The 27,968-nt window shown below is 28.4% G+C and overlaps 1 protein-coding gene across 2 annotated transcripts in view; it reads right to left on the reverse strand.

Annotated features, from left to right (window-relative positions):
* LOC135951201 (AF4/FMR2 family member lilli) overlaps nucleotides 1–27,968 on the reverse strand; it is a 99,470-nt gene that overhangs the window by 2,100 nt on the left and 69,402 nt on the right. For both annotated transcript variants that reach the window (XM_065500801.1, XM_065500800.1), the window contains 3 exons: nucleotides 1,682–2,113; nucleotides 1,417–1,617; nucleotides 632–1,352 (listed from right to left, as the gene is read on the reverse strand). In XM_065500801.1, coding sequence (XP_065356873.1) covers nucleotides 632–1,352; nucleotides 1,417–1,617; nucleotides 1,682–2,113 — 1,354 coding nt within the window. The remainder of the gene's footprint in view (nucleotides 1–631; nucleotides 1,353–1,416; nucleotides 1,618–1,681; nucleotides 2,114–27,968) is intronic.

Here is a 27,968-nt window from a genome sequence, read left to right on the forward strand (position 1 = left end):
GTACTATTTTGGTACTTTTTTAATAAATTGAAAATTTATTTAAAAATTTAAAGAATTTCTTAAATTTATTTATATAATGTTTTTAAATACAAAATATATATAAAAAATTGATTTTTAAAAAAGTACTTTTTAATAAGTTGACAATGTATTTGAAAAAGTAAAGAATTTCTTTAATTTTTGTATGTACAGTTCTTAAATACAAAATATATATATAAAAAATTGATTTTTTAAAAAGTGCTTTTATGGTACTTTTTCAACTCTATGATTATGAGATATTTAAGGGAAATTTTAAGCATTTTCATAACAGATAAAAAAAATTACATAAAATTGGCTTAGAAGCTGATTTTTTTAAAAAAGTACTTTTTTGGTACTTTTTTCAACATTAAAATTATTGATTCATGGAAAATGAAATCTACAAAAATTGACTTAATTTCACTCAAAATATTGTTGAATGAGTAAAAATAGTACCTTTTTGGTACTTTTTAAAAAAACGAACAAAATATTGAAAAGGTACTTTTTTTGGTACATTTTTAAAAAACTTAGAAATTAATAAAAACTTTTAATTTACTTTTAAGAAAATTATGAAATTTAATATTTAAATTTAACAAAAAAAAATAATCATTGTACTCACCATTTCCTAAAGTGCCAACACCCGGAAAATAGGTTGGATATGTTGGCGTACGACCCGCCACAGCAGCCGCCGCCGCTGCCACAAATGGTGAGGCGGCACTGGGCGATGTAAAATCGGTTGGTCTATAGAGAGGACTTGTGGCCGGCATACCAGTTAAACCCGCAGCCGTGCCATTGGCGCCACTATTGCCATTGGCCAACACCGTGGCCAACGGTTTAATTTCCATACCCGAAGCACTGGCATTCGAACTTAAAGCTAAGGGAGAACTGCGATTCGAATTGATGCCACCACTGCCGGCACTAGAGGAGGCGGCCACCGCAGCGGCGGCAGCAGCAGCAACTGCAGCGGCCGGTGTCAAAGACAACGGTTCGGCAGTCTCTGAATTGGGTGTGGAACGGGCAAAAGCCGTGCCGGTGGCAAAAGGTAAAGCAGCAGAAGTGGCGGCGTTAGAGCCATCATTGGCAGAGGCTGAAGTAACGGTGGACGAAGTGCTGGCGCCTCCAATAGAGGCGGCCGAACTAGTTGTGGCCGCTACGGCGGCGGCTGCTGCAGCAGCAGCGGCGGCAGCAGCTGCTACCGCTGAACCAGGAGCGGGTATGGCATGGGTGATGGGTTCTAAGCCAATGCGCATGCGTTTGGCATTAAGGGATTCGTTCTCGCAAGCAATGGCCAGGATTTGTTCGGCTTGTACAGATGTCAGATGGGCTGGTGTGGGGCGGGTCTGCAGATAAACACAAACATAAAGTTATTTTTATAATTAAGAAATAAATATTTTTCAAACTTACCGTATTTTCCCAGCCATCTCTGGTTTTCTTATTGCGTCGGCAAGACTTTAAATATGTGCGTATACGTTTGCGAGAGCGATCACTAAATTCGGGAAATTGACGGGCACACGAGTCTATAATGGCTTGGATTTTCTCCTTGGGCTGTTTGGAAATGGGTACTATGCGATCTAAATTTTCGTCCACAAATAAACGCACAAACATCTAGGAAATTAAAATAAATGTAATTAGTACAATAATATCAATATTAAGTTTGTTGGAAATTTACATTAAAAGCCTTTAATCTTTCCGGGTCATGGGTATTCGATAATTTCTCATCGATTTTATCATCCGAATCATCCTCTGAACCCTCATCCTCTTCTTTCTGGCCCGATGAATTTGTCTCGTCCTGAGTTTCCATGGGCGAGGGATTTGTGTCTCTGGGCACGGGTGACAGCGACGCATCTAATTTATTACTGGAGGCTGCTGCACTTTGTGCCAAAGCATTTTGATATTGGGCCCATAGGCCACCTACAACTCCCAAATCGGGTCCCTCGGTTCCATTGCGTACCGCATTGGAATTTTGATAGTTCCAGGCCAACAGCATGAGTTTCAGTTTGTCGGCATCTTTCATGAGACCAGCATAGGCATCCGGTTCCGTATTGGTATCGGATGAGTTGGTGGTTTCGCTGGGCGTGGGTATGGTTGGCGGTATGATTTCCTAAAATGGGACAAGAAGCGGGTGATTAGTTAAGAGTTTGAAAAGTTGACTTAAAATAACAGTTAATTCCAAAAAATAACCATGAAATATTGAAGAATATAAGGTTTTATAAAAGTACCTTTTGTGGTACTTTATTTATCTAAAACTGGGTAAATAATTATTTGTTTAAAATGTAATTTATCTATATTTTACTAAAAGGTACTATTACAAAAAGGTACTTTTGTTAAAAATACTTTTACCAAAAGGTACTTTTCCTAAAATGCACTTTTCCTAAAATGAACTTTTCCTAAAAGGCACTTTTCGTAAAAGGCACTTTTCGTAAAAGGTACTTTTACTAAAAGGTACTTTTACTAAAAGGTACTTTTACTAAAAGGTACTTTTACTAAAAGGTACTTTTACTAAAAGGTACTTTTGTTAAAAATACTATTACCAAAAGGTACTTTTACTGAAAGGTACTTTTACTGAAAGGTACTTTTACCAAAAGGTACTTTTACTAAAGGGTACTTTTGTTAAAAATACTTTTACTAAAAGGTACTTTTGTTAAAAATACTTTTACCAAAAGGTACTTTTATTAAAAGGTACTTTTCCTAAAAGGCACTTTTCGTAAAAGGCACTTTTCGTAAAAGGTACTTTTACTAAAAGGTACTCATACTAAAAGGAACTTTTACAAAAAGGTACTTTTTCTAAAAGGTACTTCACTAAAAGGTACTTTTGCTAAAATGTACTTCACTAAAAGGTACTTTTACTAAAAGGTACTTTTCCTAAAAGGTACTTTTACTAAAAGGTATTTTTACTAAAAGGTAATTTTACTAAAAGGTACTTCACTAAATGGTACTTCACTAAAAGGTACTTTTACTAAAAGGTACTTTTCCTAAAAGGTACTTTTACTAAAAGGTACTTTTACTAAAAGGTACTTTTACTAAAAGGTACTTTTACTAAAAGGTACTTTTACTAAAAGGTACTTTTACTAAAAGGTACTTTTACTAAAAGGTACTTTTACTAGAAGTTACATTTACTAAAAGATAGTTTTACTAAAAGGTACTTTTCTAAAAGGTACTTTTCTAAAAGGTACTTTTCTAAAAGGTACTTTTCTAAAAGGTACTTTTCTAAAGGGTACTTTTACTAAAAGGTACTTTATCTAAAAGGTACTTTAAATAAAAGGTACTTTTACTAAAAGATACTTTTACTAAAACTTACTTTTACTAAAAGGTACTTTTACTAAAAGGAACTTTTACTAAAAGGTACTTTTACTAAAAGGTACTTTTACTGAAAGGAACTTTTACTAAAAGGTACTTTTAGTAAAAGGTACTTTTACTGAAAGGTACTTTTTGGTTTTACCAAAAGTACTTTTATTCCTTTTTGTGAAATTTGTAAAATATTCATTAAAATAGTGCAAATTTTATTCGAGACCTTAATTTGCCTTCATTCATTAGACTTATAGAAACCCAAAAGTATAACATGTTATATATCGTTGGATAAGAAATTATGTCTTCTTTCCGAAACTTTATAAACAACCAAAGAATTTGAAGATTGATTTAAGACTTTTTGATGAAATAAAAAAAAATATTAAAATTAATAAAATAGTGCAATTTTATATCGAGATGTTACTTTTACCGAAATTAATTTGACATATGGAAACCCAGAATTATGACATATTATATATCGTTAGATAGGAATTTATGTCTTCTTTCCGAAACTTTATAAACAACCAAAGAATTATAAGATTGATTTAAGACTTTTTGATGAAATAAAAAAAATATTAAAATTAATAAAATAGTGCAATTTTATATCGAGATGTTACTTTAGCCGCCATTAATTTGACATATGGAAACCCAAAAGTATAACATATTATATATCGTTGGATAGAAAATTATGCATTCTTTTCTCAACTTTATAATCTATATAAGAATTTGAAGATTGATTATAGACATTTTGTTGAAATATAAAAATATGAAAATTAATTAAAAAAAAAACAATTTTACATCGAGATGTTGCCGCCATAAAATTGACATATGGAAAACCTAAAGTATAACAATTTATACATGTTTTATTTGCTAAATTATATAAACAAACTAAGAATTTTAAAATTTATTAAAGACTTTTCGATGAAATAAAAAAAATATGAAATTTAATAAAAAAGTGTAATTTTACATTTGACGCCATTAATTTAACATTTTGAAAACCAAAAGTTTAACATGTTATACATGGTTGGATGGGAAATTGTGTCTTATTTCTAAAACTGTATAAATATTATTAAAATTTAAAAATTTATTTAAGACTTCTTTAAAAGATTCGAAAATTATGAAAATTCTTTGTGCTAAACATTTTGCTTAAACTTCACTGCGTATATCATTGCATTAAAAACTGTTATGAAAATGGTTTTAATATATAATACAGTTCATGTTATACCGATTCCAGAAATATGAACTTAAATAAAATTTTCCTAAATTTTTTTAAATTTTATTTAAATTTTTCCTTCATTTTACTTAGATTTTTTCTAATTTTCTTGTATTTCTTTAGCCACCAATCTAACCACTTGTCTTAAGTAAAAATATGTCCTCTAACTTTGATTTATAATTGAAAGTATTTGCCAATGAAACGTTACAAAACCAATGACCACCAGCTTTGTAGAAGTTTTATACAAATGACGGGGGTTTTCAAACACTATTTTTGGAGTTTGTCAAAGCAACATTAAGAAATCCCTTTTTTTGGTTTTTAAACTAAAAGCTTAGCATATGCGTTTTTTGTTTTCTTTTGAAAGACACCAAAACCTCAAAACAAAACTTTTGCTAGAATATTGTTGCCAAACACATTGATTTTCTAACTCAAAAAAAAGAAAAAAATTGATTAGAGTGTTTTAGCCGGCAAAAAGTATGCTTTGATTTTTTCAAGCCACCAAGTCCTTTTTGTTATAGATTTTTGTAAGCAGACTTTTGCTTCTTGTTTTACTATTTGCCAAAAACTTTCTTTTGATGTTAGATTTAAGACAATTTTCTTTTAGTGCAAAAAAAAATGTTTACTGGAATTGGTAATAGATTTTATGGTAATAAACCCTTTACATTGGTTAAACCCTCCCTTTAGAGAGAAAAACCAAAAACATTATCCCCAAAAATATGCAACAAATTTTGTTAGAAAACTACTGCTAAAAGTATACTACTTGATTTTATTAAATAAATTTACACATTTATATTTTATTTAGATTTTTTTTGCATGCATACTCCTTATGTAGTTTATAAATTGTAATATTCTTCTACTCTTTCCCAAACTGCTAAGCCTACCTTCAACTCACCACATAACTGTTGACTGCCTGCCTTCTTAGAACCCCTAAGATATGCTTTCTTAAAATTTGTTTTAAACATGCATATGTGAGAATTTCTTATAGTTTTTGGCGTTGACATTTTATACTCTCTACCTCCCCTTAGCCCTTTTGAAGAGGAAAGCAGCTAGAATGAAAAATTCTTTTAAATCCAAAGTTTTTGGGCCTTTTACCCACCACAAAGTACTAGAGCATGAGCGAACTAGTGTAGAGAAGAAAATTTTCTTTTTATTATTGTTATTTTCACAAGTCTAAGGAGTATGTAGTCAATTCATAATGTATAAAGACAATTTAGATCTTATACATACTCATAGTTTTACATAAACAGACACACACAACTGTTGCATACAAGGAAATCTACAAAATTTTAAATTCTTCTATTTCCACACGCACACAAGGCCTCCTCAACTACTGATACTATTACATGTTATTAAACGCATGAGTTTTGAGGTTGTTTGTCTAACTTCTGTATGTATAGATATATATGTAAATGAGTGTGTCTAAGTATGTTGCATGTATATAAATTAAAATGCCTAAACAAGATCCTTTACGCAAATATAACTTTAATTTTGCCTTACAAGGAGTCTGCTTCCTCATTTTTCCTTGAGACTACTGCTACTGCCATTTTGGGTATGAAATTGAAATCTTATTTTTAAGCAAATGTTTAGGTCTGGGTTCCCCCCCTGTTACTTCCTTTTTTTGTTGTCTTGCAATTGTAAGAAAATATTTGGTAATAGTTTTAAGACTTTTTACTTTGATGATTTAGACAATTTGTGTAACAGACTGTGGCAGGGTAATGTCGTGCAGTTTGAACGGCAAATATATAAATATGTTTGAAATAAGGGGTTTCTTTACATAAATTTAACGCCTAAAAGTATACGCATTTTATATGATTTTGCTATTTTAGAGACAAGAAGTAATTCATCTAAACTCCAAATGTTTTTTGAAGGTAATTTAATAAAGAGCAAATAAATATAACTGTTTTGCAAAAACAACATTAATTACTTATGATGTCAAAAGTGTGCCTTAAAAAGAAAGTTTTCAAAAAGGTCAATTAAATCAAGTACTTACTTATATATTATGCCTGGAAATAAGCTATACTTTTGAACGTTTTAGTTGCAAATAGTCTCAGAAAAAGCAGAGTGAGAAAAACAACAAGATGAGCATATCTTTAAGGCAATCATTTTAAGAAAATTGTCCAAGCAGTATTTGCTACACTAAAATAAATGTATTTTCAAGTACTTAGACATAAAATGCCTGTAAATATGCTGTACATTTTAACGTTTTAGTAAAGAAAAGTCTCAGAAAAGAGAGAGTGAGTAAAACGGCAATGATTTCTTAAAGGAAATAATTTAAAACAAATTTTACATGTAGTATTTTTTAAAAGTTAAAGAAAAAAAAATGTCCAAAAAATTTTCTCTAGAACTTGAACTAGAACCTGAACTAAAACCTGAACGAGAACTTGAACTAGAACCTGAACTAGAACTGAACTAGAACCTGAACTAGAACTGAACTAGAACTGAACTAGAACTGAACTAGAACTGAACTAGAACTGAACTAGAACTGAACTAGAACTGAACTAGAACTGAACTAGAACTGAACTAGAACTGAACTAGAACTGAACTAGAACTGAACTAGAACTGAACTAGAACTGAACTAGAACTGAACTAGAACTGAACTAGAACTGAACTAGAACTGAACTAGAACTGAACTAGAACTGAACTAGAACTGAACTAGAACTGAACTAGAACTGAACTAGAACTGAACTAGAACTGAACTAGAACTGAACTAGAACTGAACTAGAACTGAACTAGAACTGAACTAGAACTGAACTAGAACTGAACTAGAACTGAACTAGAACTGAACTAGAACTGAACTAGAACTGAACTAGAACTGAACTAGAACTGAACTAGAACTGAACTAGAACTGAACTAGAACTGAACTAGAACTGAACTAGAACTGAACTAGAACTAGAACTGAACTAGAACTGAACTAGAACTGAACTAGAACTGAACTAGAACTGAACTAGAACTGAACTAGAACTGAACTAGAACTGAACTAGAACTGAACTAGAACTGAACTAGAACTGAACTAGAACTGAACTAGAACTGAACTAGAACTGAACTAGAACTGAACTAGAACTGAACTAGAACTGAACTAGAACTGAACTAGAACTGAACTAGAACTGAACTAGAACTGAACTAGAACTGAACTAGAACTGAACTAGAACTGAACTAGAACTGAACTAGAACTGAACTAGAACTGAACTAGAACTGAACTAGAACTGAACTAGAACTGAACTAGAACTGAACTAGAACTGAACTAGAACTGAACTAGAACTGAACTAGAACTGAACTAGAACTGAACTAGAACTGAACTAGAACTGAACTAGAACTGAACTAGAACTGAACTAGAACTGAACTAGAACTGAACTAGAACTGAACTAGAACTGAACTAGAACTGAACTAGAACTGAACTAGAACTGAACTAGAACTGAACTAGAACTGAACTAGAACTGAACTAGAACTGAACTAGAACTGAACTAGAACTGAACTAGAACTGAACTAGAACTGAACTAGAACTGAACTAGAACTGAACTAGAACTGAACTAGAACTGAACTAGAACTGAACTAGAACTGAACTAGAACTGAACTAGAACTGAACTAGAACTGAACTAGAACTGAACTAGAACTGAACTAGAACTGAACTAGAACTGAACTAGAACTGAACTAGAACTGAACTAGAACTGAACTAGAACTGAACTAGAACTGAACTAGAACTGAACTAGAACTGAACTAGAACTGAACTAGAACTGAACTAGAACTGAACTAGAACTGAACTAGAACTGAACTAGAACTGAACTAGAACTGAACTAGAACTGAACTAGAACTGAACTAGAACTGAACTAGAACTGAACTAGAACTGAACTAGAACTGAACTAGAACTGAACTAGAACTGAACTAGAACTGAACTAGAACTGAACTAGAACTGAACTAGAACTGAACTAGAACTGAACTAGAACTGAACTAGAACTGAACTAGAACTGAACTAGAACTGAACTAGAACTAGAACTGAACTAGAACTGAACTAGAACTGAACTAGAACTGAACTAGAACTGAACTAGAACTGAACTAGAACTGAACTAGAACTGAACTAGAACTGAACTAGAACTGAACTAGAACTGAACTAGAACTGAACTAGAACTGAACTAGAACTGAACTAGAACTGAACTAGAACTGAACTAGAACTGAACTAGAACTGAACTAGAACTGAACTAGAACTGAACTAGAACTGAACTAGAACTGAACTAGAACTGAACTAGAACTGAACTAGAACTGAACTAGAACTGAACTAGAACTGAACTAGAACTGAACTAGAACTGAACTAGAACTGAACTAGAACTGAACTAGAACTGAACTAGAACTGAACTAGAACTGAACTAGAACTGAACTAGAACTGAACTAGAACTGAACTAGAACTGAACTAGAACTGAACTAGAACTGAACTAGAACTAGAACTGAACTAGAACTGAACTAGAACTGAACTAGAACTGAACTAGAACTGAACTAGAACTGAACTAGAACTGAACTAGAACTGAACTAGAACTGAACTAGAACTGAACTAGAACTGAACTAGAACTGAACTAGAACCTGAACTACAATCTGAACTAAATTCTTAGTGCTAAAAAGTTATTATGAAAAAAATTGTGGTGAACATTTTTTTTAAATTGTCTTGTTGATTTGATTAGATTTTTTGTGAATGAAACTGTTCGCTGTATACCTTTTGGTCTTTTCTAACCTGCCAAATTAACCCTACATTCGACTAATACTACTTTTTGAAATGCTGGTCATTTATTGGTAATTTTTGTTGACTTTATTTCTTATTTGCCTTGCATATTATTAAAATCACAACAAAATTCATAGTATACTTTAAGGCCCAACAGCTATGTTGGCTCATAAAAGAGTATGAGTTTAAATAACAAACAGCAACTAGAAAAAATAAAAATAAAATAAAATCACGTTATGGCAAAAACAAAAAAAAATAAAATATATAAAACGTAACGCCTTTTTAGAGGAAAGAGTAATTTTTATGAAACAAAATAAAGTTGTTTTCGCAATATTTTCTATACATTTCTGTACTTTTTTTTGCTGCAAACATTTTTACCAACAGCTTCCGTTATGGGTCTCATACTAGTCCAAACAAAACAGGGTTTTAGTGTAAAATTTACTATAAAAAATAGTTTAAGCGCACTCTGTGTGGGTATGTGGAGAAGAGTTTGATGTTTGCTGGTTTGATATTTTTATATAAAATAAAATTTTATTTTATTTAAAAACTGGCAAACTGATGGTAAACACACGAGCACCAAAAAAAAATAAAAAAAAAACCAAATTGGAATTTTAGCGTGAATAAAAACAAAAAACCCAGTTGCACAGCCAAGCACATATTGATAAAAATTTAAATACTATGTGCAAGTTTTGTATTACAAAAACTAACTGACAGTGCCCATCACCATTATAGTGACCATCAATGCTTTGATGAGGCAGCTGCTTTTATTGTTGTTGTTGTAGATTTTGAACTATCTAACGCCTAAACTCCTGCTGTTGTATGTTCCTTTATGCCTTACATACAGACACCCACTTGTATTATCTATGTAGAAATGCTTGCCTAGACCTCTACGCAATTTTTATATTGTAATATCTTTCCAGTTTGTGTTTAAAACTAAAACAAAAAAAATTGTTTTCAAAACCAACTAGAAAAAAAGAAGAAGGGTCACTTTGTTATTGTATATTGTTTAAAATTTTGTGGTACATCATTTATATAAAGTCTCCAGGCTAACACCAACCAAAAACACTCCACCATACATTTATACCTTTAAAACTAATACCACTAGCAGCTAGAGGAACACAAAAAATTGTTGGAGTATATTTATGTACAGCTAAAACAGTATATGGCAAAATATTGCATACTTTTAGGCAGCCCTCAATCATTGAATGCAACGCGAAAAAACTGCATAAAAATAATATGCATTTTGGGTGTAGTAGTGAGTGAGTGTGTGTGTGTAAGTGTGTGTTTCAAATGAAAAATGAAACAACAACAAAATAGAAAAAAGCAAAACAAAATAGAAAAAATTGTAAAGCATACCAACAGGCAGCCAAACTTTAACACGTTAACTAATGTGGTATGAAATGCACATTTTTTGTTTTTAGACTTTCTCTACCAACCCCCACAACCCCTTACAAAAACACTAATTTACTGGTTAACTTTCAAAAATGGGTGCACACTATATGCAAGCAAATATGGTTTCCACCTTTTAGCCCCTAAAAGCAGACATTATATTATACTGGGGTTTTCACTGTCCACAAAGTTAGAAAATTTTATGCTGCATATATTTTTCTATCTATCATTTCGTTTTTTTTATGATTATTTGTCATGTCAACGCTTTATTGTTGGGCTTTTGTTGTTTGGCTGTGTGTGTGTGTTTGCGTGTGTGTGGGTTTTTTTTTGTTTTAAATTAATACCAAATACTAACTACAGCATACTTTGTGGCGCTCAATTTATTTAAAAATTGGGGTTTGTGTGTGTATACAATATACATATAAATTGGGTGAATAGGAACAATAAAAAAAATCATGTTTGCGTGCCCCATAATGTTCACACACACAAACTCTCCCTAAAAAAATACATTTTTATTTAAACACTCAAATAGTTGTAGTTAAATACATATGTATGTATATATCCATTGTTATATGTAGGTACAAATGTCTGTAAGTTTGGTATAGTTAGCATTTTATTTCTGTAGAGTGTCTATATATATTATTTTATTTCAAATAAAACCTCCAACTTTTTGTGAGATTTTATTTAGTTTCTATGTTTTATTGGTTTGTGTTGGGTTTCAGTTTTTTTGTTTTAAAACAATGTTCAGTTCTATGCCTATATTAGGGTTTGAGCATTTCATTCCACTTTATTGGAGTTTTTTAATACTGCATACTTCTAGGGGCAGCTACTGAGGTGTGCGTATCATAAATAAATACAATAGTACATACATATACGAATTATTTTATATAAGTATCAATGTGTATATAATTTAAATACATATGTGTGTTTGTAATTGTAACTATGTGTCAATCAAATAGTAGTTTTTAATTTAAAAAGGATATTACCAATTAAAAAATAGCCAAATTGTTTTTTCTGCGCTGGTAAAAAATTTCATAGTTTTTATATTAGCTTTTTACACAACAATTTTACAAATTTAAACACCTAAATATATTAAAAATCTATTGTAAAAAATTATATGCAAATGAATTGGTAAAATATTTGTTTTATATTTTTTAAAGTTCTCTAGTTTCAAAAGAAATTAATTTTAAAGAATATTTTATTTAACACAAATTTATACTTGTTTAGTTCTAGTTCAGGTTCTAGTTCAGGTTCTAGGTCAGGTTCTAGTTCAGTTTCTAAATCAGGTTCTAGTTTAAGGTCTAGTACAGTTCTAGTTTAGGTTCTAGTACAGGTTCTAATTCAGATTCTAGTTCTGGTTATAGTTCAGGTTCTAGTTCAGGTTCTAGTTCAGGTTCTGGTTCCATTTCAGGCTATAATTAAGATTCTAGTTCAGGTTCTAGATCAGGTTCTAGTTTAGGTTCTATTTCAGGTCCTAGTTCAGGTTCTAGTTCGGGTTCAGGTTCTAGTTCAGGTTCTAGTTCAGGATCTAGTTCAGGTTCTATTTCAGTTCTAGTTCAGGTTCTAGTTCTAGTTCAGGATCTAGTTCAGGTTCTATTTCAGTTATAGTTCAGGTTCTAGTTCGGGTTCAGGTTCTATTTCATGTTCTAGTTCAGGTTCTAGTTCAGGATCTAGTTCAGGTTCTATTTCAGTTCTAGTTCAGGCTCTAATTCAGGTTCTAGTTCAGGTTCTTGATCAGGTTCTAGTTCAGGTTCTAGTTCGGGTTCAGGTTCAGGTTCTAGTTCGGGTTCAGGTTCAGGTTCTAGTTCATGTTCTAGTTCAGGTTCTAGTTCAGGATCTAGTTCAGGTTCTATTTCAGTTCCAGTTCAGGTTCTAGTTCAGGTTCTAGTTCAGTTTCTAATTCAGGTTCTAGTTTAAGGTCTAATTCAGGTTCTAGTTTAGGTTCTAGTGCAGGTTCTAATTCAGATTCTAGTTCTGGTTATAGTTCAGGTTCTAGTTCAGTTCTAGTTCAGTTTCAAGAGTAGGTTCTAGTTCAACGTCTAGTTCAGCTTCTAGTTCTGTTTTAGTGCAGGTTCTGGTTCCATTTCAGGTTCAAATTAAGATTCTAGTTCAGGTTCTAATTCAGGTTCTAGTTCAGGTTCTAGTTCGGGTTCAGGTTCAGGTTCTAGTTCATGATCTAGTTCAGGTTCTAGTTTAGGTTCTAGTTCTAGTTCAGGATCTAGTTCAGGTTCTATTTCAGTTCTAGTTCAGATTCTAGTCCAGGTTCTGGTTCCATTTCAGGTTATAATTAAGATACTAGTTCAGGTTTTATTTCAGGTTCTAGTTCAGGTTCTAGTTTAAGGTCTAGTACAGTTCTAGTTTAGGTTCTAGTGCAGGTTCTAATTCAGATTCTAGTTCTGGTTATAATTCAGTTTCTAGTTCAGTTTCTAGTTCATGTTCTAGTTCAGGTTCTAGTTCAGTTTCTAGCTCAGGTTCAGTTTAAGGTCTAGTACAGTTCTAGTTTAGGTTCTAGTGCAGGTTCTAATTCAGATTCTAGTTCAGGTTCTAGTTCAGGTTCTAGTTCAGTACTAGTTCAGTTTCAAGAGTAGGTTCTAGTTCAATTTCTAGAGTAGGTTGTTGTTCAGCTTCTAGTTCAGTTCTGGTTCAAATTCTAGTTCAGGTTCTGGTTCCATTTCAGGCTCTAATTAAGATTCTAGTTCAGGTTCTAATTCAGGTTCTAGTTTAGGTTCTATTTCAGGTCCTAGTTCAGGTTTTAATTCAGTTTCTAGTTCAGGTTGTAGTTCAGGTTCTAACTCAGGTTCTAGTTCTAGTTTAGGATCTAGTTCAGGTTCTATTTCAGTTCTAGTTCAGATTCTAGTTCAGGTTCAGGTTCCATTTCAGGTTCTAATTAAGATTCTAGTTCAGGTTCAAGTTCAGGTTCTAGTTCTAGTTCAGGTTCTAGTTCAGGTTCAGGTTCAGGTTCTAGTTCAGGTTCTATTTCAGGTTCTAATTCAGTTCTAGTTCAGGTTCTAGTTCAGGTTCTAGTTCTAGTTCAGGTTCTATTTCAGGTTTTAGTTCAGTTCAAGTTCAGGTTCTAGTTCAGGTTCTAGTTCAGGTTCTAGTTCAGGTTGTAGTTCAGTTTACAGTTGAGGTTCTAGTTGAGGTTTTAGTTCAGGTTCTAGTTAAGGTTCTAGTTCAGATTCTAGTTCAGGTTCTAGTTCTAGTTCAGGTTCTAATTCATGTCCTAGTTCTGTTCTAGTTCAGGTTCTAGTTCAGGTTCTCGTTCAGATTCTACTTCAGTTCAGTTGTATTTAGTTAAATATGGAAGTTTATTATTTTTAAACATAAAAATTTTCACTTAAGTGAAGGTTTTTTTAAAATTTTTAATTTATTATTATTATCGAGGAGCATATGGCTTTAAAATAAAACTTTTTGGACATTTTTAAAATTTCCTTACTTCTAAGAAAATGTTGAAAATAATTTTTTATACATCTGAATTACTTGAAAAATGTTTCCTATATTTAGAAAATGTCGCTTTCATTATTTTTTATAGTTTTCAGAAAATTTTGACGTCCTAGAAGTTTTCCAACATTTTCCCGAAGTTAGACTTAGCACACTCATATTTATGAAATGCAATAAAGCAAGGATTTAAAGTTATAAAAATGGCTTGTTTCAGCTTGTTTTGCAAACTAATATGCCCTATTTGAGAACATTATTTTATTTTTGTGCTGCCTAAAAGCATGCAATATATATTTGTGAAATATTATAAAGCATAACTTTAAGATTAGGTTGCAAAAAGTTAAAGAATTTTGTTGTTTTCTTTTTTAAGAGAAGAATTTTAGATATAGATCATTATCTATTTTTAAAAAAATTTTGCCTACTTTTAGGTTATATTTAAATTTTATTAACTTTGTGATAATTTTATAAATTTTTTATTAATGTATATTATATTTTTGTTGTAATTTATTAAAATACAAATTGTGAAGCATACATTTGGTCATCAAGTTACGCACACGCATTTTTTACAGCTGTTGTGAGAATGCCTCCACATAAATCATACTTCCAAACATAAAAGAGTCAGGAGTTAGGCTGGGGTGGGGAGTGAAGGAGATGGAAAGGATTGCATGACTATTGCAGTTTATGTTTTGAGGCTGTTTAACAGTTTTAATATAAATATGTGGATAGAATGTATGAAGGTTTATACAAAAGCCTTTTTTCACTAAATATCCAGCAGAGGCTTTAAACAACAACAAAAAACAAATTTACAAATAAAACATACGCATTTTTTAAAATTGAAAAAATAAAAACACAGGGAAATACAAAAAGTGGGAGAACGGAAGTGTGGTGGTAATGGAGAGAGAGAGGCTAGAGGTGTTATTAAAGAGAAGAGGGTGATGCTCATTATGGTTAAATGCAGGGACAAAGGAACTTATACAAATATACACTTACATTTACAATATACAGATATATAGGTAGGATATTCTGTTTTGTTTTTTTTATATTTAAGCTCATTTATCTATGTATGTATTTCGTTTGTGTATGAATGTACTGAGGAACTGTAGATTATATTGTGATAACTTCTTTTTTTTTGTATAGAGAGTTATGCCTGCAACATATGCTACATAAAAGTAAGTGCATTTAAATGTTTGGTAAATTTCGTTGAAGGAAATAAATAAATAAAATAAAAAATTGTTACTCGAACTCTAGGTCTTTGGTCTGTTTAATCACATACAAAATTTCTACCCATCACGGTAATGATGATGTTAATGATAATAATGATGATAACCCATTTTTATATAGGCAACTGAAAATGCTGCCTCATATTTATTTTTTTCTTGTACACATGCATAAAATTACTCATTTCATGTTTATATGGCGCCAATTGTTAATATTGTATTTGTTGCTGCAATTCAGGATGGGGTTTTTTTTTTTGTTGCATATACAACAACAAAAAATGGGAAAAAAATAAATGAGTTCGCATGTTACGCACACACCGAAAAAAAGATCAAAAAAAGCTCCGCCTTTTAATATATATTAAAAATAAGGCAACTGCAACAACAACAACAACTTTATGCTGCATGTTGTATGTTGTAGGGGGGTTTTTTTGCATTTTTTTAATATTATTTTTGTCTTTTTTCTTCAATTCATCTGGCCGTGCTTGTTTTTCTCGTAACAAACAAAATAGTGCGTAAACGGCTGATATAAAAATATGCACCTACAAATACATGCACATATACTCTTACACACACACACACACTTGTAAACAAATGACTGACTGCCTGCTACAGGAATGTTGCAAGTAAAAAACGACAGCATTAAAAAAAGAAAAAAAAAACCTTTTATGAATGTCGTTTGGTTGTTGTTTTTTCGCATATAAAACTCCGTAGAGATGCATGTTGTTGTCATTGTTCCTTTGGTGTTGTTGTTGCCACAAAAAGGGTGTCATTTCGTTGTTTTTTGTTGTATATAATTTTTTGTACTTTTTTCTATATACCCGACTCACACAGATGATCAAAAGGAGAAAAAAACTTTATATACTTTTTATTTTATTGTATATTTTTGCAATACTTATTGAAAATAAGTACAACAAAAAGACCAAGCCTTTTTTTCCCGAGCACACACTCACACGTGCGGGCAAAGAGTGTTTCCTCATTACCGCTGAAACGAATGTATGAGTGCGTGCATGTAAGCCAACAAACAAAGTGACAGTCAGACAAACAAACAGTTGTACTTAAGTTGGTAAGGTTTTATACTTTGTAGGCGTCATTGTTCTCTTAAGGGAAATGGTAACAACAACTTTATGTCTGTCCGTCCGTCCATCCATCCGTCCTTCCCTACTTCCTTTCTTCGTTGGTTTTTTTTTTTGTTAGCTACTCCCTAAAGTTTAAATGTAAAAGGGTATTAAGGGGTTTTCTTAATTTAAAATAAATTAAAAAGGATATAAAACAAATATTTAAAACTGCTAATTCAAAAACATCACTTCCACAACCAAGAAATTTTAACACTTATTAAATTAACTAAATAGAAAAAAATATACCATAAAGTCTTAATATGATAGGTTTTATTTTATGGAAATTTCCTGAAACAGGCTAAATTTTTTTAAATTGAACAGAAATAAATATTTAAGAACTTACTTAAAACTAAAGACAATTTATAATTATTGAACGCAAGGAAATTTTGAAAATATAGCAAAATTTACTATTTCAAAATGTTAAAAACCAGAAATATCCCTTAAAGGGAAATTTTAAAAAATAGGGAAATTTTGAAATTATTGCAAAATTTAGATTATTTATTGCAATACGTATAAAAGGCGATAAAAACTATTACAAAATTTTAAAAACCAGAAATTTCCCTTAAAGGGAAATTTTAAAAAAGTACGGACATTTTAAATATTTTACAAAATTTAGTTTATTTATTGCAGTACGAATAAAAATCAATAAAAATTATTTCAAAATTTTAAAAATAAAAAATTTCCCTTAAAGGGAAATTTTCTAAACGCTGGAAAATTTTAAAAATATAGCAAAATTAAGCTTATTTATTGCAATATGAATAAAAAGCACTAAAAACAATTTCAAAATTTTAAAAACCGGAAATTTCCCTTAAAGGGAAATTTTAAAAAAGTAGAGAAATTTTAAAATTATATCGAAATTTTGCTCAGTTATAGCAATACGAATAAAAGGCACTAATAACAATTTCAAAATGTTAAAAACCAAAAATTTCCCTTGAAGGGAAATTTTAAAATTACATAAAAATTTAGATTGCTGTTTTCAGTATGAATAAAAAGCGCTAAAAACAATTTCAAAATGTTAAACACCAGAAATTTCCTTTAAATGGAAATTTTAAAAAAGTAGGGAAATTTTAAAATTATAGCAAAATTTAGCTTAGTTATTGCAATACGAATAAAAAGCACTAAAAACAATTTCAAAATTTTAAAAACCGGAAATTTCCCTTAAAAGGAAATTATAAAAAAGTACGGAAATTTTAAATATATAACAAAATTAGTTCATTTATTGCAGTACGAATAAAAAGCTCTAAAAATTATTTCAAATTTTTAAAAATAAAAAATTTCCCTTAAAGGGAAATTTTCTAAACCTTAGAAAATTTTAAAAATATAGAAAAATTTAGCTTATTTATTGCAATACGAATAAAAAGCACTAAAAACAATTTCAAAATTTTAATAACCGGAAATTTCCCTTAAAGGGAAATTTTAAAAAAGTAGGGAAATTTTAAAATTATATCGAAATTTTGCTCACTTATAGCAATACGAATAAAAGGCACTAATAACAATTTCAAAATGTTAAAAACCAGAAATTTCCCTTGAAGGGAAATTTAAAAAAATTAGGGAAATTTTAAAAATATAACAAAATTTATATTACGTATTGCAGTACGAATAAAAAGCGCTAAAAACAATTTCAAAATATTAAAAAACCAGAAATTTCCCTTAAAGGGAAATTTTAAAAAAGTAGGGAAATTTTAAAAATACAGCAAAATTTAGCTTATTATTTGCAGTACGAATAAAAAGCGCTAAAAACAATTTCAAAATGTTAAAAACCAGAAATTTCCCTTAAAGGGAAATTTTAAAAAAGTAAGGAAATAATAAAAAAATAAGAAAATAATTTTTGCACTGAATCATTACTTGCGATGAAAAATGAATAAAAAATATAAAAATTTTTTTTTTTTTTAATTTCATTATTTTTAAATTTTTTGATAGCCCAAAGACAAGCAAAATTAATTATACATTTTAGAGTTTTAAATAAACTTGTCTATAAATTAGAAATGTTTAAATTGTCATCCAGTAGCCGCCTAAACAACTATTTCTAATGGCCTGTTGTCACCCATCTAAATCATCAATAATTTTTATTCTTTTTTTGTTATTATTTTAGGTGCTTTTGACCATTTACATTTCATGTAAAAACAGAAAAATAATGCTTTTAAATTACAAAACCCAAATAAAAGACAAAGTACAGTGTATATTAAATAAATATTTGTTAAATTTTTTGTGCCCAGTGTTTCATAGCAGCCTAAAAATTGGCCAAAAATGAGAAATAAAAGTGACAGGGACAAACGAAAATAAAAATGGAAATATTTTTATTTAAAAAAAAATAAAAAAAAAAATTTAGTATTGAAGTGTGCATACAACTGCATATCAAAATTGCCGTCATTGGCGCATAATACATAAGCCAAAGGCAATGCAGTCACAAACGGGCACAACTAAAACACAAACGGACAAGCACAACCGTTAGTTGTTAGTTACAATTGTATGTAGCATACATTTAGGTGTTTGCTATAGCAAAAACTAATAGAGCAATTTAGGAGTAGAGGTGTAGGGGGTTGGTTTGATGTATTAAATAAAATACTAAAACTTGTTAAATTTACATATATATATGAAAAAGTTTTATTAGCATACATATTTTTAATGGTGTAAGGGTAAGCAAAAGTGTGAGTGCTTTTTTTTTGTATTAAAATAATGGCCTGAACAAAATTGTGTTGGAAAAAACAAATGATATATAAACAATTTATTTATATTTATTAACAAATTTTTAGCTACTATTTCTAGAGCTAAAACATAATGGAATAAAAGTTAATAATAAAACAAAAGTAACTAAATATACGAGGGTGAACAAATTAAGAAATATTTATTAATACAGTCGTATGATTAATATTAATTCAATGATGTTCAGATAAAATTGTGCATAACTTTTTTTCTAAGAAAGTTATAAAATTTATAAAAACTTGATTTGAAGCGTAAGACCCCAGTAATTTTGATTTTATAGAGATTTTCAGAAAAAATTTTAAATATTTTAAAATTATAAATTTTTCTATACAATTTTATATGATTTTGAAACAAAAATAACTTAAAATAAATCTTAAACGATAGCAAATTTAAATTAAAAATATTTTCTTATGGTTTCGCAGAGAGTTTTATAATTATTTAGCATATAAAGTAAAAAGTCCCTTTGGCGTATGATTAATATTAATTCAATGATGGTAGGACAAAATTGTTCATAACTTTTTTCCTATGAAAATTAGGAAAATTTTAAAAATATAGATTTAGAGGTAAGGCCACAGTTATTTTGAACTTATATAGATTTTCGGAGGTTATATAAGAAAAAAAATTTTTCAAGACGACCAAATAATTAAAAATAAAATTTTTTCTATAAAATCTTGTACGATGTTGAGTCAAAAATAAATTAAAATAAATCTGTTTATATAAAGCTTAAAGAATAGCATATTTAAATTAAAAGCGTTATCCTAAGGTTTCGCAGAGAATTTTAAAATAATTGAGCTTATAGAGTAAAAAGTCAATTTAGCGTATGATTAATATTAATTCAATGATGGTAGGACAAATTTTGTCCATAACTTTTTTCTAAGAAAGTTATGAAAATTATAAAAACACAGTTTTAAAGGTAAGACCTCAGTAATACAGAATTTGTATAGATTTTTAAAGGTTTTCTAAGAAAAATTACAAAAATGTTCAAGTGGACAAGAAAATTATTAATTTTTTTATAAAATTTTGTACAATTTTGAGACAAAAATATCTTTAAATAAAGCTTGAATAATAGCAAATTTAAATTAAAATCGTAATCTTAAGAATTCGAATATAATTTTATAATTGTTGTGCATATAATGTAAAAAGTCCCTTTTGCGTATGAGTAATATTAATTCAATGATAGTAGGACAAATTTGTCCCTAACTTTTTTTGGAGAAAGTTATGAAATTTATAGAAATGCAGTTTTAAAGGTAAGACCATAGTAATTCAGAATTTGTATAAATTTGTAAAGGTTTTCTAAGAAAATATTAAAAAATTTTCAAAATGTCCAAAAAAATAAAAATAAAAATTATTAATTTTTCCATTAAATTTTGTATGACTTCCAGATATTAATATCATGAAATAAAATAGTTTCTTAAAAGCTCAAATGAAAGCAAATGTTAACTAAAACAATATCATGAGATTTCTAAGAGAATTTCATAATTATTGTACAAATAAAATGAAAATATTAGAGCGTATGATTAATATTAATTCAAAGGTTGTTGAACAAATCTAGTCATAACTTTTTTTCTAAAAAACTTATCAATTTTCTAGGGACAGATTTTGAAAGACAACTTATTTGAAGGTATATTACTTATACTTTAAATTAATCGAAAGACTATTTTAATGATTGTGAGTACAAATTTGTAAGAGCCAAAATTTTGAAAATTTTATTTTGTATTAATTGTAATTAATTTCTGCTCCTCGTAGAAAATATATTATTAATGCAGTACATGTATAATAAATGGTTACCAACAAATGTATACACTTTGCTTTTTTATGTAGAATTTTTATGAATTTTTTATAAAAATATGCTCTAAATAACAAAAGGCCCAGCTCTATATTTTATTTATTGAACCTAAAAAATAAAGCATGATTTTTGTTTAAAAAAATATAATTTTAATACACTTTAATAAATATAAACTTTAGAGTGCTTAATGATCCCCATAAACAGAAATCTTTATTCAAAATTAAAACAACAGATGAGATTTAAACAAACAATGATTTGTAAATTTACAAAAAGTATTTCCTTTCCATAAATAATTCAAGTATTCAAATATAAAATTTAGCTTTAAAATCTTTAAAAATGATTTCTTAACGTATGATTAATATTTATTCCAATATATGCCTTGACCACCTTAACGTATGATTATTATTTAATTCATTTCATTTAGCATTTTCACTTATTTTGAACAAATTTGGTTAAAGTAAAATGTTTTAATAACTTTTTAATTTAAAATCCAGGGTATTATTATCTTTTAATAATCTCTCTAATATAATTCATTGACCACTTGTTACTTACTTCCCAACAAAAAAAGCTTCTAACAGCCTCTAAATAAAACCAAACGAATGCTGTTAAAATTACTGTACATAGCTGGTTACTTAGTCAACCAAATTATCTCTAGCAATTGAAAGTATAGTGATGGGTATCATGATGATGATGATGATAAAAACGATGATGACACTTTAGCTGTGTTAGGACATATAAAACTACACAAATTCTAATTTCTCGCCACACATTTTTTTGTTCAATTTTTATCAATACCCTTTCGAATATATACCAGGCCTTCTGTCATAGAAGCAAGACTTCATGCTTAATGGTTTGCTAAAGTTTTGCGTTTGAATTTCACACATTCTCACACATCATTTGTTGTTGCTGTCGAAGATGACGATGACTGCTTTGTGTTTGTTGTGTTGATGCCCTGCCACATATCAAAAACAATTCAATACTCTTGCGCTGAGTTCTTGTTGAGTTTTTTTTTTGCCTGACAAATGTGAGAAACAATTTTAGTTACGAATGTCTGTCTGTCTAACTATCTCAGCATTGTTAGCGTGTTAATGTGGATGTTGTTTGTTAGTGTTTTGGAAAACAACAAAAAATAATAATCAAAAGGGAACAAAATCATAGACCCATCAACACAATTTTTTTTTTTTTTAACTTATATGCAATGCTTTTTAAAATGCCAGATAGATATCATAGTGCTGGTGGGTAGCGATTTCAATACTAAATAACAATAATAAACAATGGGTCAAGAAAATAGAAACTTTTTTTAAAAGTAAGTTTACAGTGATACTAAATTTGCTTAGACCCCTTTCACACTAGGCAATTTAGTTGCGCAAGTCTCTTGTGTTTGTTGATGCCAGATGTAATGTCGGGTTAAGGAGAGAAAATTTTACATGCTATTTTGTTGTTGGGCAAGAGACTTGCGCAACTAAATTGCCTAGTGTGAAAGGGGTCTTAGAATTTTAAACGATTCTAAAATATATAAGAAAATTTTGTAAAAAATAAATTGAATTTTTATTTTTTTAACAAAATTTTGTATGACTTACAACTTTAATATCTTTAAAAAAACTCGTTTATAAAAAAGCTTAAATAATAGGAAATGGAAACTAAAACGTTATGCCTAGGTTTCTATAAGAATTTTAACATTATTGAGGAAATTAATTAAAAAGTCCATAAAGCGTATGATTAATATTAATTCAATGATGGTAAGACAAAATTGTCCATGACTATGTTTCTAAGAAATTTATACAATTTATAGAGATGTTGTTTTAAAGGTAAGTCTACAATAATACTAGATTTGTTTCGAATTGTATAGATTTTCTTAGAAAATAAAAGACAATTTTCAAAAGAAAAAAAAATTTAATTTTTATTTATTTTTGAAATTTTTTTATGACTTTACAACATTAATATCTTTCAATAAAGTTATTAATAAAAAAGCTTAAATAGTAGCAAATTGAAATTAAACACGTTAGGCAAAGTTTTATAAAAGAATTTTATAATTATTGAGCAAATAAGGAAAAAGTCCCTACAGCGTATGATTAATATTAATTCAATGATGGTAGCACAAAATTCTACATAACTTTGTTTCTAAGAAATTTATGAAATTTATAGAAACTTTTTTTAAAAGTAAGTTTACAGTGATACTAAATATGTTTAGAATTTTAAAGGTTTTCTAAGAAAATAAAATAAAATTTTCAAATTAGAAAAAAAAAATTTAATTTTTATTTATTTTTTTTAATTTTTTATGACCTTGCAACATTAATATCTTTCAATAATGTTAGTAATACAAATCTTAAATAGTAGCAAATTGAAATTAAACACATTAGGCACAGGTTTATAAAAGAATTTTATAATTATTGAGCAAATAAGGAAAAAGTCCCTACAGCGTATGATTAATATTAATTCAATGATGGTAGCATAAAATTGTCCATATGTTTGTTTCTGAGAAAATTATGCAATTTATAGAAACGTTGTTTTAAGGCTAAGTCTACAATAATAACAAGTTTGTTTAGAATTTTATAGGTTTTCTAAGAAAATAAAATAAAATTTTCAATTAAAAAACAAAATTAATTTTTTTTAATTTTTTATGACTTTGCAACATTAATATCTTTAAATAAAATCGTTTATAAAAAAGCTTCAAAAGCAGAGAACATAAATTAAAATCATTATGCTAAGATTTCTAAAAAAAATTATAATTATTAAGCAAATTAAAAAAAAAATCGTTTAGCGTATGATTAATATTATTTCAATGATGGTAGCACATAATTGTTCATAACTATGTTCCTAAGAGAGCTATGGAACTTAATAAAATCTTTGTTTTAAAGCTAAGTCTACAGTAATACTAAATTAGCCAAGACTTTTAAAGGTTTTTTAAGAAAATAAAAGACAATTTTCAAATGAAAAAAAAATTTAAATTTTTATTTATTTTTTAAAATTTTTTAATTAATATCTTTCAATAAAGTTATTAATAAAAAAGCTTAAATAGTAGCAAATCGAAATTAAACACGTTAGATAAAGGTTTATAAAAGAATTTTATAATTATTGAGCAAATAGGGAAAAAGGCCCTACAGCGTATGATTAATATTAATTCAATGATGGTAGCATAAAATCGTCCATATGTTTGTTTCTGAGAAAGTTATGAAATTTATAGAAACTTTGTTTTAAAGCTAAGTCTACAATAATAACAAATTTGTTTAGAATTTTAAAGGTTTTCTAAGAAAATAAAATAATAATTTTCAAATAAAAAAAAAAAAATAATTTTTATTTATTTTTTTAAATTTTTTATGACTTTAAAACATTAATATCTTGCAATAAAGTAATTAATAAAAAGCTTAAATAATAGCTAATCGAAATTTAACACGTTAGGCAAAGGTTTCTAAAAGAATTTTATAATTATTGAGCAAATAGGGAAAAAGGCCCTTCAGCGTATGATTAATATTAATTCAATGATGGTAGCATAAAATTGTCAATATATTTGTTTCTGAGAAAGTTATGAAATTTATAGAAACTTTGTTTTAAAGCTAAGTCTACAATAATAACAAATTTCTTTAGAATTTTATAGGTTTTCTAAGAAAATAAAAGACAATTTTCAAATTAAAAAAAAATTAAATTTTTATTTATTTTTAAAAATTTTGTATGACTTTTCAACATTAATATCTTGCAATAAAGTTATTAATATAAAAGCTTAAATAGTAGCAAATCGAAATTTAACACGTTAGGCAAAGGTTTCTAAAAGAATTTTATAATAATTGAGCAAATAGGGAAAAAGGCCCTACCGCGTATGATTAATATTAATTCAATAATGGTAGCATAAAATTGTCCATATTTTTGTTTCTGAGAAAGTTATGAAATTTATAGAAACTTTGTTTTAAAGCTAGGTCTACAATAATAATACATTTGTTTAGAACTTTAAAGGTTTTCTAAGAAAATAAAAGAAAATTTTCAAATGAAAAAAAAAACAAATTTTTATTTATTTTTTAAAATTTTTTATGAGTTTACAACATTAATATCTTGCAATAAAGTTATTAATATAAAAGCTTAAATAGTACCAAATCGAAATTTAACACGTTAGGCAAAGGTTTCTAAAAGAATTTTATAATTATTGAGCAAATAGGGAAAAAGGCCCTACAGCGTATGATTAATATTAATTCAATAATGGTAGCATAAAATTGTCCATATTTTTGTTTCTGAGAAAGTTATGAAATTTATAGGAACTATGTATTAAAGGTAAGTCTACCATAATACTCAAATTATTTAGAATTTTAAAGGTTTTCTAAGAAAATAAAATTTTCAAATTGACAAAAAAAAAAAAAAAAAAAAAATTTTTTAAAGAAATTTTGTATCTCTTTGCAACACTAATAAATCCTAAATAGTAGCAAATCATAATTAAGAACGCTATGCCAAGGTTTCTACAAGAATTTTATACTTATTGAGCAAATTAAAAAAAAGTTCGATTAGCGTATGATTAATATTAATTCAATGGTGGTAGCATAAAATCGTCCATATGTTTGTTTCTGAGAAGGTTATGAAATTTATAGAAACTTTGTTTTAAAGGCAAGTCTACAGTAATACTATATTTGTTTAGAATTTTATAGGCTTTCTGAGAAAATAAAATAAAATTTTCAAATAAAAAAAAATTCAAATTTTTATTTATTTTTTTAAATTTTTTATGACCTTGCAACATCAATATCTTTTAATATAATCGTTTATAAAAAAGCTTCAAAAGCAGCAAACATAAATTAAAAACATTATGCTAAGGTTTCTAAAAGAATTTTATAATTATTAATCAAATTAAAAAAACGTTTAGCGTGTGATTAATATTAATTCAATAATGGTAGCACATAATTGTTCACAACTTTAATCCTGAGAAAGCTATGAACTTTATAGAAACTTTGTTTAAAACCTAAGTCTACAGTAATACCAAATTTGTTTAAATTTTTATAGGTTTTCTGAGCAAAAAGAGGAAAATTTTGCAAGAGGACCAAAAAGAAAAGGTGGTTAGTAAAGAGACCACTAAACCGCAATGACTTAAAACATATGTTCGTATAAAAAACCGTAAAATCTTTTAATAGTTTTACATAATTATTTTCATGAGCTTTAAAAGCCATGCCAGTTTAAGCATCTATTTTAATATATATTTTGTTAAATTGCCTTCAAACTATACTACTTTTTTTTGAAAAAAAAAAAATGATTTTTGAAAATCCATAAAAATATATAACTGACAACAAATCTTAAAATATTATTATTGTTTTCAATAAACTTTGATATATGCTATTCAAATTTGGAAATTAAGATCTGAAGTTTCAATATATATATTTTTTATATGCCTTCAAACTTTGCTATATTCCAAAGAAAAAAAATAAGTGAAATTTTGCAATTGACCAAAACATATGTATAAGTAATAAATCGCAAAAGTTTCTTTTATATTTTTATAGACCATCTAATGACCTTTTAAAAACTATAATTTAAAGTTTAAAATTTTAATAAGTATAATATATTTTTAAATGCCTTTAAACTTGGCAATTTTTAGATATATAAAATGCTAAAATACAGGACGTATGATTAATATTAAATTAAATTTTAATAATAATACGCTATGGTTTGAAAGATATGATTCGTTTGTATTTTTGTAAGTTGACTTAAATTTCTTTTGATTGTTATTCAGTTCAAATAAATTTTTCTTAAATTATCTAAGAATATTTGATGGAAACTATTTAAAAAATGTGTATATTAAACAAAATCGTAAAATATTTTAATAGTTTTACATAACTATTACCATAAACTTTTAAAGCCATGTCAGTTTAAGCATCTATTTTAATATATATTTTGTTAAATTGCCTTCAAACTTTACTACTTTTTTTAAAAAAAAAAAATTATTTTTGAAAATCCGCAAAAATATATAACTGATAACAAATGTTAAACTATTATTCTTGGATTCCATAAACCTAAACATAAGCTATTCAAATTTGGAAATTAAGATCTGAAGTTTCAATATATATATTTTTTATATGCCTTCAAAATTTGCTATATTCCAAAAAAAGTGAATTTTTTTAATTGACCAAAAAATATGTATAAGTAATAAATCGCAAAAGATTCTTTTGTAGTTTCTTAGGCCATATAATGACCTATTAAAATTTGTAATTTAAAGTTTAAAATTTTAATATAATATATTTTTAATATGCCTTTAAACATGGCCATTTTTCTGATATATAAAAATATAAAATACATGACGTATGAGTAATATTTAATTAAATTTTAATAATCATACGCCATCAACTCTAAGAATTTGCTAGCTTTTTATTTGTTTGCAAAAATGAATTTTGATTTGGAAAATCAGCCCCATTGTGCTCTTGTATTATGATTTCTGTCTAGGCTAGATTTCTGTGTGCTTTTCCTCCTCATTTTTTTTCTATTTCAAAACAATTTTTCTATATTTTTTTTTTGTTAGTTTCATTTGTATGTTTTTGTGGATGCTTTTGTTTTGGCGTGTGCCCCATTTTACACTTATTAACATAATGCGTGGCCATAATGTGGATGAGACTTAAATTGTATGTACATGTAACCTAAAACAAACAAACGCACACACACACACACACATTCCCAACAACTCTATGGAACATCTATAATTATGCGTAGATGTACGTGCAACTAAATGTAGATGTATGAAGGTATGTTTTTGTTGAATGTGTGCGTTTAGTTGCATTAGTATGTTTTAGTGTTAGCAGTAGTAGTTGTAGTAGTGGCAGTGTAGTGTAACTCAATGTGTTTAGTTGTGCTGTTGCAGTTTTTGCTGATTTGCCTGTCTAAACCATGGCCACATAAGTAAGTGCATTCGGTTTTGTTGTTATTGCTGCTGCTTGCTGCTGTTGTTGTTGTTGTTATTTTCCATACAAGTATGTAAGCAATGCATTATGCCACTTCACTTGTACTCTCACACACACATTCATTTACCAACATTCCCAGCGAGAGCAAATTGTCTGTCCCTCCATCCGTCCGTCCATACATCTGGCTGTCTGTCTGCATGCGTGTGAATATTTAGCAAAGCTGCATGTCTGTCTGTATATTATGTGTT

This window comes from Calliphora vicina, chromosome 2 (assembly GCF_958450345.1).
Source record: "Calliphora vicina chromosome 2, idCalVici1.1, whole genome shotgun sequence".
Classification (NCBI taxonomy): Eukaryota; Metazoa; Arthropoda; class Insecta; order Diptera; family Calliphoridae; genus Calliphora; species Calliphora vicina.